Consider the following 18,053-nt stretch of genomic DNA (forward strand, 5'->3'; position numbering starts at 1 on the left):
AATCCCTTTTATCATCCTAGGCCTGTAAGTACGTGTATATTAAGTTATCAAAAAGGGAACTAGATCTGCAATGTTAGTTCTCCAGAGTTTCTATTTAACCACTGAAGCTTTTCCCCTCTGATTTGATAGTGAAACAGCCTATGCTGAACTCTTCATACAGCAAAATCATTGAGTAATTTACCATTCCATATAACCTTCCAAGTCAGTCGTGGGCAACCTGTGGCCCACGGGCCGCATGCAGCCAGTCAGGGTAATCTGCTGGGAGGCCGCGAGACAGTGTTTACATTTCCGTCCACAGGCACGGCCGCCCGTAGCTCCCAGGGGCCGCGGTTCATTGTTTCCGGCCACTGGGAGGTGCGGGAAGCGACATGGGGTATGTGCTGGCCGCCACTTCCCGCAGCTTCCATTACCCAGGAATGGCGAGCTGCGGGTGGCCATGCCTGTGGACGGTCGACGTAAAGACTGTCTCGCGGCTCACCAGTGGATTACCCTGATGAGCTGCAGGTTGCCCACCACAGTTCCAAATTGTTCACTTGAGCTATTTGCCTGTCCAATTCACCATACAATGTTGCAATGGTATTGTGCAGTTGGTTAGACTTAGTATATTGGTAGATGTACATGTTTACTAGTGGCGATTATTCTGAAGCAAGGAGATTTGGATTTTCCTTTTTTTAAAGGATGCCTGTATTGAAACTGAATAGTGTTATAAATGTTAGCATTTAAGAGTCCTACTTGATCACTTTGTTCCCTATTGATTGTTAAGATTTTTTTCCCCTGTGCACTGAGCTGCCTAGGGTAAGGTACATAGGGCTATGATTTGCCTTCCCCTCTTGTAATGGTGTGGCTAAGGGGAGACTGACAGACTGGTGATTTGGAACTGAGGCTGGAAATGTTTCCAGTCATGGAACCTTAAGCAATTGTTCCAAAGACCAGTCCTAATGTTTTGTATTTATTTAGTGCATCAAAATTCTGCCACCTGAACCAGTCAGTCAAATCGCTACCTTTCTCAACCCAAACAAAATTTAAATTATGAAGGGATTAAAAAGAGTTAAAAACCTACTAAAATTGAATGTGTTTTAGATTCCTTTCCAGTACTTAAAGTTCTATTTGTTTATTTATTTGCTTTATCCTTATGTAGGCTGCTTGGAGTTTGAAAACACGAGCTCTAACAGAAATGGTTTATGTGGATGAAATTGATATAGATCAGGAGGGAATAGCAGAGATGATGCTTGATGAAAATGCCATTGCTCAAGTTGCACGTAAGTACAGACTTACATCATTTTAATACATTTAGGTGAAAGTTCTTTGTGGCAGGACTGTCATCTTGTATATAATTGTACGGTACATAATGTTATAGGGACCAACCTAGTGTTGATTTTTAGGCATTATCACAATATAAATGTTCAATAATATAACATGGCGTCGTAAAAGGTACATTGAGATTCAGCTGGAAAAAAATAGTTTTGTTTATTAATTTGGCAGTTTGATAGATTTTTAAATCTACTCAGTTACATAAAGCCCACATCTCTTAAGGAATATAATAGCAACATATCTGGCCTGGTATCAGGATGCATCTGCTGTCACAATTTACCTTTACTTGGTGCCTTGGGTTCCTCTCTGTCTGGGCAGTTCATTTCGAGTGTATTTTTTGCTGCTGATTTGGCCTTTCAACCAAAGCAAAAGTCTACTTTCAAGGCAAGAGTACTCCATCAGCCTTCCACTCAGATTCAGTAATTCTTTTCCTCTTAGTGTATGGGCTTCTGTACCACTTCTCTAGGAGCTAGCATTGGTGGAGGTGGAAAGGGACACATACCCTTCCTCTAATACGAGTCCTACCCCTGGAATCCTAAATTGTGAGTAGCAGTATGCCCTCACTTAAGACTGCCCTGCTATGCTGTTTTCCAGGACCATTTCCTAGAAAGCTTGTTAGTGGTATGGCCTTTCCTAATACACAATCCCCTCCCCAGAGTCCTTTTTTGGCCCATCTCTGGCCCTTTCCTGGCTTCTTCCACACAGCCTCTCTCAGGATTTCTCACCATCTGCCTTTCTCAACAAGGAGTCATTATGGACAAATATAGTCAGCCTGTAATTAAAACAAGGACTGAAAAGGAGGTGACCTTCTGGCTGGCACCTTAGGGAAAGACTGCCAGTGGCTAATAGATGAAGTTTATATCATGCAAATGAATGTTAAGCAAGGTGTATACAAATAAAAGTAGATATCTATAGTAGGCAAGTTCAAGAGCGCTTTTGAAATGAGAGCAACAGTTGGTGGAATGAGAGGGGAGAACCCTCTCAGAGATGAAAGGTAGAGACCCAGCCTCTGAAAAATGGTCCCACTATTTATTTATGTATTGACTTCTATAGCACTCAGAATAAAAATGGCTAATGAGTAAGGCTCCGTGTTTGTCATGGAGGTCGCGGAAGTCACAGATTCTTCCGCCTTCTGGAACGGCCAGTGTGGCATAAAATGTGATTATATGTTTGTTTTATTTGTAACAAATTTATGTTGCTGTTGTCTCTGCTTACTATCACTTATATCTGTGTTTTTATTAATGAACATATTATTTTATTATAATTTCATCTCAGTGCTGTTATAAAATGAGGGGTGCATCCTCAGCTGAGCCAACAGGCTGGTGTGTATTCTGTCTCTTTGAAGACAGCAGGCTTGGTATTTCTGTGAGCATGCTGCAGGGGGACACTTCTGGAGAATTCAGGAATTGAAGTACATCAAGAGTTAATTGAAAGAAAATTAGAATTTGCAGCGTTCTAAGGAGTTTGGCTATCAGACTGGGGTGGTGGGGAGCTCATTTGCTAAGGCAGAAGAATAACAGGGTGACTTACAGTTCTGAATGCCCCAAGAAAATGTCACAAGGTCTAATCTGGACTGTAAAGTCCCTGACTCGAGGACCAGGTCTTCATTCTCTTTAAGTACCATGCAGCCTTAGAGTGGCTATATACAAACGTTAAGTGATGATACTCTTATTTTGTAGGCCCAGGAACTTCTTTGAAACTCCCTGGAACCAGTCAAGGTGGAGGTCCCAGTCCAGCTGTTAGGTATGCATTTCCTTATGTTTGGCAGCTTTAACTTGTAAATATATTAAATTTAGGATCTTCATATTAATGTAACATATTAAGTTTTACAAATTACAAAATGTTAGGTTTAAATGTGTAGCGTTTCTGTATTGATAAATTGATGGAAATACCACTTCTACTCCAGGATGACTTGAGAAGAGCAAATATAGTACCTGTCTTTAGAGAAGGGGAGGAGAGGAGAGGACCTGGGGAATTATAGACCAGTCAGGCTAACTTTGATACCTGGAAAGATACTGGAACAAGTTTATTAAACAATCTGTTTGTAAGCACCTATAGGATAAGTAATATTTGTCAAAAACAAATCATGCCAAACCAATTAAATTTTTTTCTTTGTCTGGGTTACTGATGTAGAATGGATGGGGGGGAAGCATTAAACATGATCCATGTTGATTTTTTAGTTGATTTTTGACAGTCCCATGTAACACAGTCTCATAAGCAAACTAGAGAAATATGATCTAGATGATGTCACTATAAGGTGGGTGCATAACTAACTGGTTGAAAGACTGTACTCAAAGAATAATTACCAATGGTTTGCTGTCAGACTGGAAGGAGGTATGTATCTAGTGGAATCCTTCAGAGGTCAGTCCTGTATTTGGTACTATTCAATGTTTTAATTAATGACTTGGCTAAAGGAGTGGAGAGTATGCTTATAAAATTTGCATATTAAATCAAGATGGGAGGGATTGCAAGCACTCTGGAGGATTAGCATTCAAAAGAACACTGAGAAATTAGAGAATTGATCTCATAAGAACGGCCATACTGGGTCAGACCAAAGGTCCATCAAGCCCAGGAACTTGTCCTCTGACAGTGGCCAATGGCAGGTGCCCCAAAGGGAATGAACAGACAGGTTATTATCAAGTGATCCATGCCCTGTCACCCAATCCCAGCTTCTGGCAAACAGAGGCTAGGGACATGATTCCTGTCCATCCTGGCTAATAGCCATTGATGAACCTATCTAGCTCCCTTTTGAACCCCGTTATAGTATTGATCTTCACAACACTCTCTGGCAATGAGTTCCAGAGGTTGACAGTACATTGCGTGAAAAAATTACTTTCTTGTGTTTGTTTTAAACCTGCTACATACTAATTTCATTTGGTGGCCCCTTGTTCTTGTATTATGAGAAGGAGTAAATAACACTTCCTTATTTACTTTCTCTATACCACTCATGATTTTATAGACCTCTATTATATCCCCCCTTAGTCACCTCTTTTCCAAGCTGAAAAGTCCCACTCTTATTAATCTCTCCTCATATGGAAGCTGTTCTATACCCCTAATCATTTTTGTTGCCCTTTTCTGAACCTTTTCCAATCTATCTTTTTTGAGATGGAGTGACCATATCTGCACGCAGTATTCAAGGTGTGGGCATATCATGGATTTATATAGAGGCAATATGATATTTTCTGTCTTATTATTTATACCTTTCTTGATTATTCCCAACATTCTGTTCACTTTTTTGACTGCCGCTGCACATTGAGTGGATGTTTTCAGAAAACTATCCACAATGACTCCAAGATCTATTGCTTGAGTGATAACAGCTAATTTAGACCGCATCATTGTATATGTATAGTTAGGATTATGTTTTCCAGTGTGCAATACTTTGCATTTATCAACATCTGCAAATTTTGCCACCTCACTGTTTACCCCTTTTACAGATCATTTATGAATATGTTAAATAGGACTGGGCCCAATACAGATCCCTGGGGGACACCACTATTTACCTCTCTCCATTCTGAAAACTGACCATTTATTTCTACCCTTTGTTTCCTAACTTTTAACCCAGGGGTGGGCAAACTTTTTGGCCTGAGGGCCGCATCGGGTTTCCAAAATTGTATGGAGGGCCAGTTAGCGGAGGCTGTGCCTCCCCAAACAGCCAGGTGTGGCCTGGCCCCGCCCCCATCCGACCCCTCCTACTTCTCACCCCCTGACGGCCCCCCCGGGACTCCTACTCTCTCCAACCCCCGGTTCCCTGTCCCCTGACAGCCCCCAGAACCCCTGCCCCTGACTGCCCCCCACCACCCCATCCAAACCCTCCTCATTCCTGACTGGCCCCCCAGGGACCCCTGCCCCATCCAACCACCCCTTCTCCCTGACCGCCCTTGGAACCCCTGCCTCTGACTGCCCCCTGCTGCCCCATCCAACCCCTCCTCTCCTTCCAGACTGCCCCCTGGGAACACCTGCCTCCATTCAAATCCCCTGTTCCCCACCCTCTGATCACCCCAACCCTATCCATGCCCCGACCACCACCCCGAAATCCTCTGCCCTCTCTCCAACCCCCCTTGCTCCCTGCCCCCTTACCATGCTGCCTGGAGCACTGGTGGCTGGCGGCACTACAGTCAGCGTGCCCAGAGCACCAGGACAGGCAGCTGCACCGCCCAGCTGGAGCAAGCCACACCACCGCGCAGCACAGAGCACCGGGTCAGGCCGCGGCTCTGTAGCTGCGGAGCCCCAGGAGCTTGCAGCCCTGCCGCCCAGAGCATTGCGCCAGCGGCAGAGTGAACTGAGGCTGCGGGGGAGGGGGAACAGCAGGGGAGGGGCCGGGGGCTAACCTCCTGGGGCAGGAGCTCATGGGCCAGGCAGGAGGGTCCTGCGGGCCGTAGTTTGCCCACCTCTGTTTTAACCACTTACCAATCCATTAGAGAACCTTCCCTCTTATCCTATGACTACTTATTTTGCTTAAGAGCCTTCGGTGAGGGATCTTGTCAAAGGCTTTCTGAAAATCTAAGTACACTATATCGCCTGGATCTCCTTTGTCTGCGTGCTTGTTGACCCCCTCAAAGAATTCTAGTAGATTGGTGAGGCATGATTTCTCTTTACAAAATATTGACTCCTCCCCAACAAATTATGTTCATCTAGGTGTCTCACAATTTTGTTCTTTACAATAATTTCAACTAATTTGCCCGGTACTGAAGTGAGGCTTACTGGCCTGAAGTTTCCAGGGTCACTTTTGGAGCCCTTTTTAAAAATTGGCATCACATTAGCTATCTTCCAGTCATTTGGTACAGAAGCTGATTTAAATGATAGGTTATAGATGACAGTTAGTAGTCCTACAATTTTACATTTGAGTTCCTTCAGAACTCTTGGGTGAATACCATCAGGTCCTGGATCTTGAGCCAATAGTGTGATGCAGTTGCAAAAAAGGTTAATATAATCTGGGATGTATTAATTACCTCCCATGTAAGACATAGGAGATAATTATCCCACTCTGCTCGGCCTTGGTGAGGCCTCAGCTGGAGTAGTGTATTCAGTTCTGGGCAACACACTTTAAGAAAGCTGTGAACAAATTAGAGAAAGTCCAGAGGACATCAACAAAAATGATAAATGGTTTAGAAAACCTGATCTATGAGGATAGGATAAAAATTGGGCATGTTTAGTCTTGAGAAAAGAAGACTGAAGGGGCATCTGATAACAGTCTTCAAATATGAAAAGGGCTGTTGTAAAGAGGATAGTAATCTATTGTTTTCAATATCTACAGCAGGTAGGACAAGAAGTAATGGGCCTAATTTGCTGCAGGGGAGATTTAGGTTAGATATTAGGAAAAGCTTTCTAACTATAAGGGTAGTTAAGCTTTAGAATAGACTTCTAAGGGAGGTTGTGGAATCCCTATCCTTGGAAGTTTTTAAGAATAGGTTAGACTGACATCTGTCAGGGATGATCAAAGTTTACTTGGTCCTTCCTCAGCCCAGGGAGGGAGAGTAGAAGAGCTCTTGAGGTCCTTCCAGCTAGTCTACATCGCTAGGATTCTATGAACACATTTCCCTCATCTGCTCTTCATTTTAACATTTGTTTATTCGATTTAGGCCAGTGACTCAGTCAGGAAGACCTGTTACAGGGTTTGTGCGACCCAGCACCCAAAGTGGACGACCTGGCACTATGGAACAGGCTATAAGAACTCCCAGAACTGCTCATACTGCTCGCCCAATTACTAGTGCTTCTGGAAGATATGTCAGACTAGGAACGGTGAGTGGCTTGGCTTTACTACTATGAAGGATGGCTTTCCCTTCTATGATGATGTAGTTTAGCTTAAAAATTACGTCTGAAAAAAATCAAACTTGGGGGAAGTTAGCTCAAGTAATACGAAGTAGATAGCCAAGCTCTATATTTAAAAAAAAAAAATTGAATAAAATGCTATCAAACCTTACTTGTTAATTTTGTTGTATTTAAATATGCATAAAATTTCACAAAAGGAAATTCTGCAGTCCTGATTCTTCACTCACTGAACTCCATGAAGAAAACTGTTGACTTCAACAGAAGCAGGATGGAGCCCTCTCCAAGTTTTCCACTTTTGTTTATTTTTTTGCACTGTTCGAGAACAGTAGTCTCTCTTTAAAATCACCAGTGAGTTACTAAGATTAAATCTGGCTAATTTATGCTGTGTTTAGTAAAATCACCAATAGTGTGTCTGGATTGAAGACGTAATGCAAACTAGGGGGGGTTTTTGTAGGCAAAAAGTGTTGTTGAACTCCTGCTATATATGCATATAAGCAGTTCTTCCCAAGTCTTTGCCAAAAAAAAAAAAAAAAAGCTTCTCTTTTTTTTTTTAAATCACATACTCTACTGCAGTTATAACTGAAGGTTTTTTTCATCTGATATTTGAAATGTATTTGTATAGTGTAATAGGTTCATTCTGTTTAACACTTTTTTTCAGGCCTCTATGCTCACAAATCCAGAAGGTCCTTTCATAAACTTGTCTAGATTGAATTTAGCAAAATATGCTCAAAAACCAAAGTTAGCAAAGGTATGTGACTATTTTGGTCAATGTTCTGCTATATTTAATATCACTTCAATGTTAATTTACTGTTAGTGTCTCTCTTCTTCTAGATTTTTAAGACCCTTTCCAGCCTAATATTTCCTACGCAGCTGCTGGACTATGGGGGTACCACAATCTTTCAAGGTCCAGCAGCTGAGGAGACTGCTCGCTACTCAGAGAAGAAAGTGCTCTCTTGTTAGCAATCATAACACATTGCATTAGGTATTTCTCAATGTTAACAATCCTCAAATCCCCAATACTGTGGTAAATTGACATTTTGGCAGTAGACCTGTCTTATAAATGCAGAAATGAAGTGCCTAGCAGCAGTATTTGGAACCTCAATTGTACTAATATGGGGTCAGCTATTTTCCCCCCCACCTTCTTTAGATGGGGGAAGCCTTTTTTGTTTTTGTTTTTTTTTTGTTTTAAGAATCCATCTGTATGAGCACAGACATTATACTTGGACACAAATGTACTCTGACACCTTTGTGTCCATCGGGAAAAGTAGCAAAGGCCGTTCAAACTAAAGCCTCATCTGTTTCTCCAACGAACCATGTCTGAAGAAATTGCAGTCATAAGAGGGAGGGTCCTAAGGAAACATTAGGTCTTTCCCCTATTATGCCCCAGTGGATGGAGCTGGAAGACCTCTCACCAGTATATTCTTCTTGGTTCTCTCTCCTTCCTTTTCAAGATCTTAGGCTACATCTACACTACGGGGGGGGGGGGGGGGGGGGGGTCGATTTAAGATACGCAAATTCAGCTACGCAAATAGCGACCTCTGCGGCTTCCCATCGACAGCGCTTACTCCCACCTCCGCTGGTGGAGTAAGAGCGTCGATTCGGGGATTGATTGTATAAATCGATCCCCGAGAGGTCGATTTCTACCCGCCGATTCAGGCGGGTAGTGTAGACCCAGTCTAAGATTAAGAGACTCCAACAGGCTGCTCAGCCCCAGTAAGGGGAGATGGACAGGTCCAGTACAGGATATCAGCAATTCATTTACATAAGCTCATTCCCTCCCTCCTGATCCAAGCTGCATAACTCCGAACTGCAGAAGGTTGTATATGGGCGGCAGCTTAACATAGGAAGGCCAATGTATCTTCCACATAGGTTGCCAGACTCAAAATAGACACTCCAGAATCTGAGACCATAGGTGTGCATGTATATTTTTATACTGCTGTTTATTCTCATAGACCTCCTTTGAAAAGAAATAAATGGGAATAATTACAGTCTACATAGCCATTCTATGCTATTATAAAGAAGACATTACATTCCTTAAACTTGTAATCTTAAAGTGAGAAAACGTGACATTTTTTCAGTTTACAGAATTGACGTTATTTTAAGGTGTATTTATGCTAGGTCCACAAATATTAGCAGTCTGCCCCAGACTGGAAAACATTTGTGAAGAGACAATACTAAATCAAAGTTTAAAAGGAGGCATTGAACATACCTAAGCCATTATGTTATGGTGGTAGAACGTGCAGTTACTTTCAAGAACTATTACATCAGATAATGTTGTTTAATGGTTCAATGAATCTTGAACCATGCATGCAAGATGGACAAAAGGCAAGACAATGCCTTGTTCAGCCTCCAAGAAGAGAATTTTGTGGATGAATTGGGAGTATGAATAAAAGTCTACACTGTTAATCTAAAAAAAGATTTAAAGTGTTTGGATTTTTTCCTTTGCTTTCAAGGCATGACTTACTTTCCTTTTTTATATTAGATCTATTTTTCCACTAGCATTAGTGCTCATAATTTTTTTAGTCGGTTTAGTTCTCATGATTGACAGCCAGAGAAACTGAAGTCCTCTACCAACAGAACAAGTATATCAGTGTGCCTTCCCTCACAAATGTAACTCAATCCTCATCTGAAGGAATGCAAAGATGATTTTGTTTCATGTTTTATCATTGGGTGACCTCTCAACTGAGTCTCTCTACAAGAGTGCCACTTGTGTTGGTGGTGTCTTTATGTGGATACCTGCCCACAAGAAAGTGGACTGATCCCCACAGTTCACTTCGCATAGGCCACTGGAAGGCTATCAGATGGGCTGATTCTCTTCTGACCTGAGCTGTATTTGACTAGTGACCTAGAGGTGGAAGTCCCTTTTTTGAGATGTGCAATGGTGAGCATTGCACATCTGCCTTTAAATCTGTTAATGGCAGTCAGCCTATCTAGGACTGTAATTAATACACACTTATTTGTACATTGTTTTACAAAAACAAACCCTATCTTTGTAAGTGTCTTAAATGGGAATATGTGGGGAATTCCTGAAGCCTAGATAGGTGAGGATTTTTCCTGAACTCTGAATCCCCTTTTCTTCTAAATTTTAAGGCACTTAAACAAAAACTTAATTAAAATGTGACAAATTTTTAAATCAATCAGATGGGTGTTCTGTATGCAAATGTGTGTTTACTGCAACTAAATGTGTAGATTTGGAAACTCTACATGCAGATGGATAGTTAAGTTGCTTGCATACTCACATTCCAGATTGACACCTTCAATTGCAGTAATAATATGAATAGAATCATAGAAATTTTTACTCATGAGGGCATTCTGCACCAAAAAATTAAAAATTCTGCACACAGTATCTTAAAATTCTGCAAATTCTATTTGTCAAATAAATGTGGAAGCTCCAGAATTGCAGTGGGGAGCACAGGCCACTGGCTGCACAGAGGTGGGAGATCAGACTCAGCGGTGAGCTGCACCCAACCTTGTCACAGCGCAAGGACTGGGCCTGCCCCAGAAACACCCCAGGGCCCTTCCCCTCCATGCCAGGTGCACTAGGTGTGGGCAGGCAGGCTCAGCAAGGCAGGATCCAAGTGTGGAGGGACTTAGTGTGGGGGGATCCAGGTGTGGGTTGAGAGGGTTCTTTTGGGGGCAATCTGGGTATGGATGGCTCAGTGGGGGATCCGGGTGCACAGGGGCTTGTTGGAGGGTTCTGGGTGCAACGGTAATGGGACTCTGCAGGGGGGTCCAGGTGAAGGTAGTTGAGGGTTCAGGGGGGCGCATCTGGGTGTGGGGGGGATAGTGCCTGGAAGAGAGTGTCAGTGTGGGGGGTCCAGATGCTGGGGAAGTGGGGCTCAGTGGGGTGGGGAATCCAGGTGCAGCTGGTTGGGGCTCGGTAGGGTGGGGATCCAGGTGCGGGTGGCTCGTTGGGGTGGTCCAGTTGCAGGGGAATGGGGCTCACCAGGAGGGGTTCTGGGTGCGAGGGGGAGGGTATGAGGGGGTCTGAATGCAAAGGGGTTGGGCGGATGGGGGAGCAGCTCCCTGTGCAGTGATTCCTCCTCCTGCAGTTGAGGAGCAATGGGTACAGGAAGCATGGGGGAGGGGAGAGTTTGCAGAGCTTCCTACAGCCAGGGGAGAAATCTGGGGGTGGGTCTGTCACAGCCCTGGATGCTGTGCAGGGGAAGAGGAAGTCCCTTCCTCCTCAGCCCAGCCAGGACTAGCAGCTGAGCCCAGTGCACGGTAGAAGCTACAAGCCAGGTCTTCTCCGGTCCTGCCTGCTGCCCCACAGTGATTTACCTAACTGCTGGCTGCCCTGGGCACCCGAAACATACTTCTGGGAAGGGATACATGACCGCTCGTGACTTCCCTTTGCTTCCCCATCAGAAAGTCATTTTTCTGTGGAGAAGCAAAGAAATCTGTAGGGGAACATAAATTCTGCGCATGCACAGTGGCACAGAATTCTCCCAGGAGTAAGAAATATAGGACTGGAAGGGTTTTCAGTAGGTCATTATTTCAATACCTGCACTGAAACAGGATTAAGTATTGTCTAGACCATCGTGACAGGTGTTTGTCTAACCTGTTTTTAAAAACTTCTAATGACTGAGATTTTACAACCTGCCTAGGTAAATTGTTCAATGATTAATTAACTACCCTTACAGTTGGAAATTTTTGCGTAATATCTAAATCTCCCTTGCTGCAATTAAAACCTATTACTTCTTGTCCTATCCTCAGTGGTCAAAGAGAATAGTTTATCACCCTTCTCTTTATAACAACCTTTTACATACTTGAATACTATTATGTCCCCTTTCAGTCTTCTCTTCTCTAGAAGAAACAAACCCAGTTTTTTCAGTCTTTCCTTATAGGTCATGTTTTCTAGACTTTTGATGATTTTTTTTGTTCTCCTCTGGACTTTCTCCAATTTGTCCACATCTTTCCTAAAGTGTGGTATTCAGAACTGGACACAATACTCTAGTGGAGGCCTTCTCAGTGCTGAGTAGAATGGAAGAATTATTTGTGTCTTGCTTACAATACTCCTGCTAGTACATTCCAGAATGATGTTTGCTTTTTTTGCAACAGCATTACATTGTTGACTCATATTTAGTTTGTGATCCACATCCATGCATGCAAACACATGCACACATTTTTTAAACAGCATCTCACTTGAAAACTTAGCACTTTTTCAAAAGCTGAAGTGAATCATCACTTTCAGCTCAGAAGACGCTTAGTCTAATGAATCTTACTAGACACATCCACAGGGAGTAAGTACAATTATCAGTGTTAGAAAGCTAACGTAATATGACATTAATATTTCTTATAGAAAGTAAGACTTGAGTTAAAATGTGCAGCTTTATGGATTTGCAGGGCTTTTTTTTTAAGGAGAAGACAGCATTGACACTAAAGCCATAGCATGATGAAGTTTTAAGATCCTCATTTCATTTTGTGAAAAGGATTGTTGCTTAAAATTGTAAAACTCTGAGCTCTCACCTCTCCAACGTGCAAAGAGATGATAAATCTCATAACCATTAAGTTCACATAGCTAGTCTGTGTAACCATGTGAAGTAAAAATCTTAAATGAACCAAACTGTACCATAGAATCTTTATGGATAGTAATTCCATGCTCTAATAATAAGAATATAGCAGTAGGGATATATTACCAACCACCTGACCAGGATGGTGATAGGGATTGTGAAATGCTCAGGGAGATGAGAGGTTAAAAAAAATTTTTAAACTTCAGTAATGGGGATTTCAACTATCCCCATATTGACTGGGTACATAGCATCTCAGGACGGGATGAAGAGAGAACCTTTCTTGACGCTCTAAGTGACTGCTTCTTGGAGCAGCTAGTTCTGGAACCCATAAGAGGAGAGGCAATGCTTGATTTAGTTCTAAGTGGAGCACAGGATCTGGTCCAAGAGGTGAATATAGCTGGACCGGTTGGTAATAGTGACCACAATACAATTAAATTTAATATCCCTGTGGTGGGGAAAACACCACAGCAGCCCAACACTGTAGCATTTAATTTCAAAAAAGGGGACGACAAAAATGAGGAAATTAGTTAAACTGAAATTAAAAGGTACAGTGCCAAAAGTGAAATCCCTGCAAGCTGCATGGAAACTTTTTAAAGATACCATAATAGAGGCTCAACTTAAATGTATATCCCAAATTAAAAAACATAGTAAGAGAACCAAAAAAGTGGCACCGTGGCTAAACAAAGTAAAAGAAGTAATGAGAGACAAAAATGCATCCTTTAAAAAGTGAAAGTTAAATCCTAGTGAGGAAAATAGAACAGAGCATAAACTCTGGCAAATGAAATGTAAAAATATAATTAGGAAGGCCAAAAAAGAATTTGAAGAACAGCTAGCCAAAGACTCAAAAAGTAATAGCAACAAAAATCAGAAGCAGGAAGCCTGCTAAACTACCAGTGGGGCCACAGGATGATCAAGATGCTAAAGGAACATGCAAAGATAAGGCCATTGCAGAGAAATTAAATGAATTATTTGCGTCAGTCTTCATAGCTGAGGATGTGAGGCCATTTTTTTAGGTGACAAATCTGAGGAACTGTACTAGATTGAGGTGTCATTAGAGGGGGTTTTGGAACAAATTGATAAACTAAAAAAGTGTTTCTCAAATGCGGCCACCATGGCCACCAGGGGCTTTTCTTGCAGCCACAGTCTCCTGGGGCGCAGAGCAGTACCTCTCCCCCGGGGCCACCAGAAGGGGTTGGGCCCTCCCCCCATCTGGAGCCACAAACACCAGATAAGCATGCATCCTGAGTTTCCCACCTTCCCAGGGGTGGTGAGGCTCGGATTTCGGGCTTCAGCGTGGGATGACGGGTGCCAGGCTCCAGTCATGAGACTTTGAGCCCTGGCCCCAGCCCCCAGCCACACGGCAGCAGGTGCCAGTTCTGGGCTCCACCCCACCATTGTCCCTGGCCCCCGCAGCCTCCTACGGTCTTGGGTGCGGACTGTGCGGTGGCAGGCTTTAAAAAACAATGAGATGCATAGATCTTAAGTGGGTTTTTTACCCACAAAAGGTTATGCCCAAATAAATAAAACCGGACTCCTTGTTGTTTTTGCAGATACAGACTAACACAGCTACCCCTCTGATTTCAGAGTAAGATGCAAGAAACCATATAGGAGACAGAGTATTCCTTAGCTGTACATAAGGAAAGGTTCTTTCTAATTTTCAGTACCTAGAGGTTGATTTATGTCCTAAAGCAGGAGGATTTATATCCCTTTCAAAATTTATTTTTAAATAAAGATTTACTATTGTAATTCTAACTATTCTTATCCATATACGTGTCCAGCCTTACTTAATCCTGTTACGTTTTTGGCCTCAATATCATCTTGGGGCAATATCACAGGCAAATCATACAAGAAAATGTTTACTTTTCAGTTTTAGGTATGCTACTTCTCACTTTTATTGAATGTTTCCTTGTTTTGTAATATGAGAGGAGGTAATTAGAGACTTATCTACCTTTTCTATACCCTTAATTAATTTGTATCTCTCTTATCATGTTTGCTCTTAATCACCCCCTCCACCAAAAGTCTTGTTATGATGAGTTTATTAAATTTTGAAGCCTCTGCTTCATCGTATGTCATTTTGGATGTCTGTGATTATAGACTTAATGTTTGAAGTGTACAGAATAACTAACAGCTGTTCACTGCTGGCATCCAGCACTTAGAAAAATGATTTTTTGGATATTGGTACCTGATTGGTACCTGAGTAATATTATATCAGGTTTCATGATAGCACAGGTAGTAACACTGCAAAGTCACCTATCAGTTCTGTAAATAAACAGAGGACTTCAGTCTCCATTGTGGAGAACCGAATATCTTTCGCTAGCATTAAATTCACTTTAAAATGCAGTTCAGGTCAGAAAAATGTCTTTGTAAAAAAATCAGAACTTCCCCCCCGAACCAATCTTTTCCCTCTGTATATTCAGTCTTGACTGAATATTTTTCTTACCATAATACATCTATATTTAGTAGTACTGAAGAGTCAACAGAGCTGTAGAGATTGAGATGCATTCTCTTCTGGATCCTTAAACTTGTTTGCCAAGTTTCAGATGAAGAATCTTTTTACTAATGATGATGTGCAAACCGGACCCTCTGTTGCTTTTTACAGATTCCAGAATGGTTGACTATGAAGTGTCAAACTTTAGAAGAGCCAATTTTCACTCGTAAACTGAACAAATTTGAGCCCTGGTCCTTAAGACATATGCCTATGCTTAAATTCCATTGACTTCCAGACTACTCACAGTGCATAAAATTAAGCATGTACATAAGTCTTTGCAGGATCAAGCTCTTTCCATAAGTAAAGAGACTATAAACATGAAACCCCACAATGTCACTTTCACTTCTAGATTAGACACTTTGGTTTTTAAAAATACATTTTTTTAAAAGCCAAACATTATAGACAACCCTAGTAATTTCATATACTGTACTATGAATGTAAAAATTATTATCTCCTGGCAACACAGTACACCAGTAGATTTTGCTCATCTAACTCAAAGTCCATTTAATGTTTCAATAGAGTTATGTGTAACTGTGTTTGCTATTTTAGAATAGTAATTGGTGATTATTACATTCTGAGAACCCAAAGTGTTTATTATATAAGGTATTAATGTTTTTCTTCAAACATGATAATGTCTCAAATGTTCTTCTGATAGGCATTGTTCGAATACATTTTTCACCATGAAAATGACGTTAAGAATGTAAGTAATCTATACAAAATACATTTTTACTTGTACTAAGTCTTATTCTGTCATGTCTGTCAGGTTTCAGCTGAACTAAGGCTTCTAGTGTTATTTTAGTTCTTAGGATAAAAAAATTGCAGCTTTAAGAAAATTCTTGTTCCAAGCATGAAAAAGTCACCAATACTAAAATGTTAATGCCTTTATTTTCCAAAGTCAAAATAGCATATACCCGCACTACCTCGAGCAGAGCTAGGGCACTAAAAATAACAGTGTAGCTAGGGTAGCACAAGTGGCAGCTCAGGCAAGCTGCCCTAACTATGTACCTGCCCGAACCCCTTGGGTATGTACTTAGGCAACTAGCCCAAGCAGCACTGTCCATGCGACCCCAGCTACACTGCTATTTTTAGTGCACGAACTCAAGCTAGTGTGGGTATATCGACATGAGCTGGATATCTCACCCCTTCTTTCAAGCGTAGATGCAGACTAAGAGTGAGGGAGAATTGTTTGGGATGGTATATGGGATAATACTATAATTAGTAATAATGGATTGAACTTAAAATCAGGTAAATTACTGGCAGAGCTACCATGGGTAAGTCTGTGTGTGCTGGGAATCACACCTTTAGCTCCAAGTGTAGACATAACCACAGTTTTATACTATATTGAACAGTCACAGTTAAATTTGTGTACCTGTTGTTTAACTCTTCAAAAGTTATGTAAGCCAGTCTTGCAAGTTTTTTCTTACCAGCCCACACAGGTGAAGTGTGTTTTGTTGGATGAGTAAGATATAAAAATTATTATAACATACAGAGTATTTCTGGCACATTCATCACCATGGTATCTGGTAGGCTGTGCTTGGAGTTAAAAAAAAAAAGAAAAAGTTCAGATCAATTTTACATGGCTCATTAAGCATTTATTGGCTTTTCTGCAACACCTAAAGATGCATTGAGCAAGGGGTGCATTCAGGGGGCTGAAGATTAATTAAATTCCCAAGTTGCTTCTTCCATGGTGCCATTTTGATGGTTTTCAACAAGTGAAGCAATAATTACCAGAAAACAAATGGTTTGTGTTGACAGAGCAGAATTGTTTTCAGATGAAATGCTATGAATTTTTAATCTGGCACTAAATTATGTCACTCATATGCTGTCTGCCAGTTTGATTGCACTGGCCTCTCTTGATATGATGGAATTTCAGTATACCAGCATCCAAAATATAACCAATCAATGAGTGTCAGAAAGAAACAGAATGTGTAACATGTTAATTGCTACTAATTTACTTTGACATCAAGGAAGTGGGATTTTTATGATGCCAACAATGATGGAAATACATATGGTTTACCAAAAGGAACTCTAGTCCACCAGTGAGGGGGCTTACGTGGTATGAAATCACTTAGACATGCTAACATGAAATTAATATTAAATGAAAGTGAAAATATATCATTAAACTATTTCAGTGATATTAACAGAAGGATCTCCAGGGCTGGACTGGCAAGTTCATAGAGCCCAAGCAATATGTAACATTTCAGAAATCTTGTGACGTAGTATTTTGGAGTTCCTGTAGGGGATCCACAGACATTTCAGTTTTGACACAGAGAGATATCAGTAACTGGTTGTATCTTTACTTTCTAAGCTCTCATAGGAAATACTTTTGTGGCTCAGTTTACAGTATTGGTTATACTTATGGTACTATATTTTAAACATCTACATTTTAATTGTTTAATATTCAGCTCCCTAGCTTTCATTTGCTCCTCTTCTTTTTCTCCTATTTGCAGTGTTTCTTCTCATGCACTTCCATTTCTATCTCCCTTCTCCTCTTTACCCTCATTCCTCCATATTTAGTTTCTCCTTTTCCCAACAGTCTCTTCTTCCTTCTCAGACCCCCTTAACAAGTCCTCCCATTACTTCATCTCAGTAAAAAAAAAAAAAAAAAAAAAAAAAAAAAACCACACACAAAAAACAAAGAACAAACCCCCCCCCCCGAACAAAAAACCCCAACTCTTTCCTTCAAATCAATTAAATTCACCCCTTACTCACCTGTTCATCCCAGTCACTTCACTCATTCACCCACCCACCTCTCCCTGAGAGAGGCACTCTTGGTCACTTGGTCATTCAGTAATGAAGGGCTGGGTTATCCTTGCAGCCTAAGATGACTCTTTTGGAAAGGGATGAGGTGTGGAGACTAGTGGTCCCAAGACCTAAGAAGCTGCCCTCTGGGTGAAAGAAGAAGAGTACCAGAAGGCTTGAAGAGCCACTGTCCAGGCAAGTTTCCTGCAACAGTGGACACAGAAGAGCAG

At 41.5% G+C, this 18,053-nt stretch overlaps 1 protein-coding gene across 5 annotated transcripts in view; it reads left to right on the forward strand.

Annotated features, from left to right (window-relative positions):
- Nucleotides 1-18,053, forward strand: part of TTC8 (tetratricopeptide repeat domain 8) — a 66,033-nt gene that overhangs the window by 25,353 nt on the left and 22,627 nt on the right. For 3 of the 5 annotated variants that reach the window (XM_065593498.1, XM_065593503.1, XM_065593499.1), the window contains 5 exons: nucleotides 1,139-1,259; nucleotides 2,991-3,054; nucleotides 6,891-7,050; nucleotides 7,739-7,828; nucleotides 15,737-15,781. In XM_065593498.1, the coding sequence (XP_065449570.1) occupies nucleotides 1,139-1,259; nucleotides 2,991-3,054; nucleotides 6,891-7,050; nucleotides 7,739-7,828; nucleotides 15,737-15,781 (480 nt within the window). The remainder of the gene's footprint in view (nucleotides 1-1,138; nucleotides 1,260-2,990; nucleotides 3,055-6,890; nucleotides 7,051-7,738; nucleotides 7,829-15,736; nucleotides 15,782-18,053) is intronic. The other 2 variants (XM_065593501.1, XM_065593500.1) reach the window with 1 other exon arrangement.

The sequence above is a fragment of the Chrysemys picta genome, chromosome 4 (genome assembly GCF_011386835.1).
Source record: "Chrysemys picta bellii isolate R12L10 chromosome 4, ASM1138683v2, whole genome shotgun sequence".
NCBI lineage: Eukaryota > Metazoa > Chordata > Testudines > Emydidae > Chrysemys > Chrysemys picta.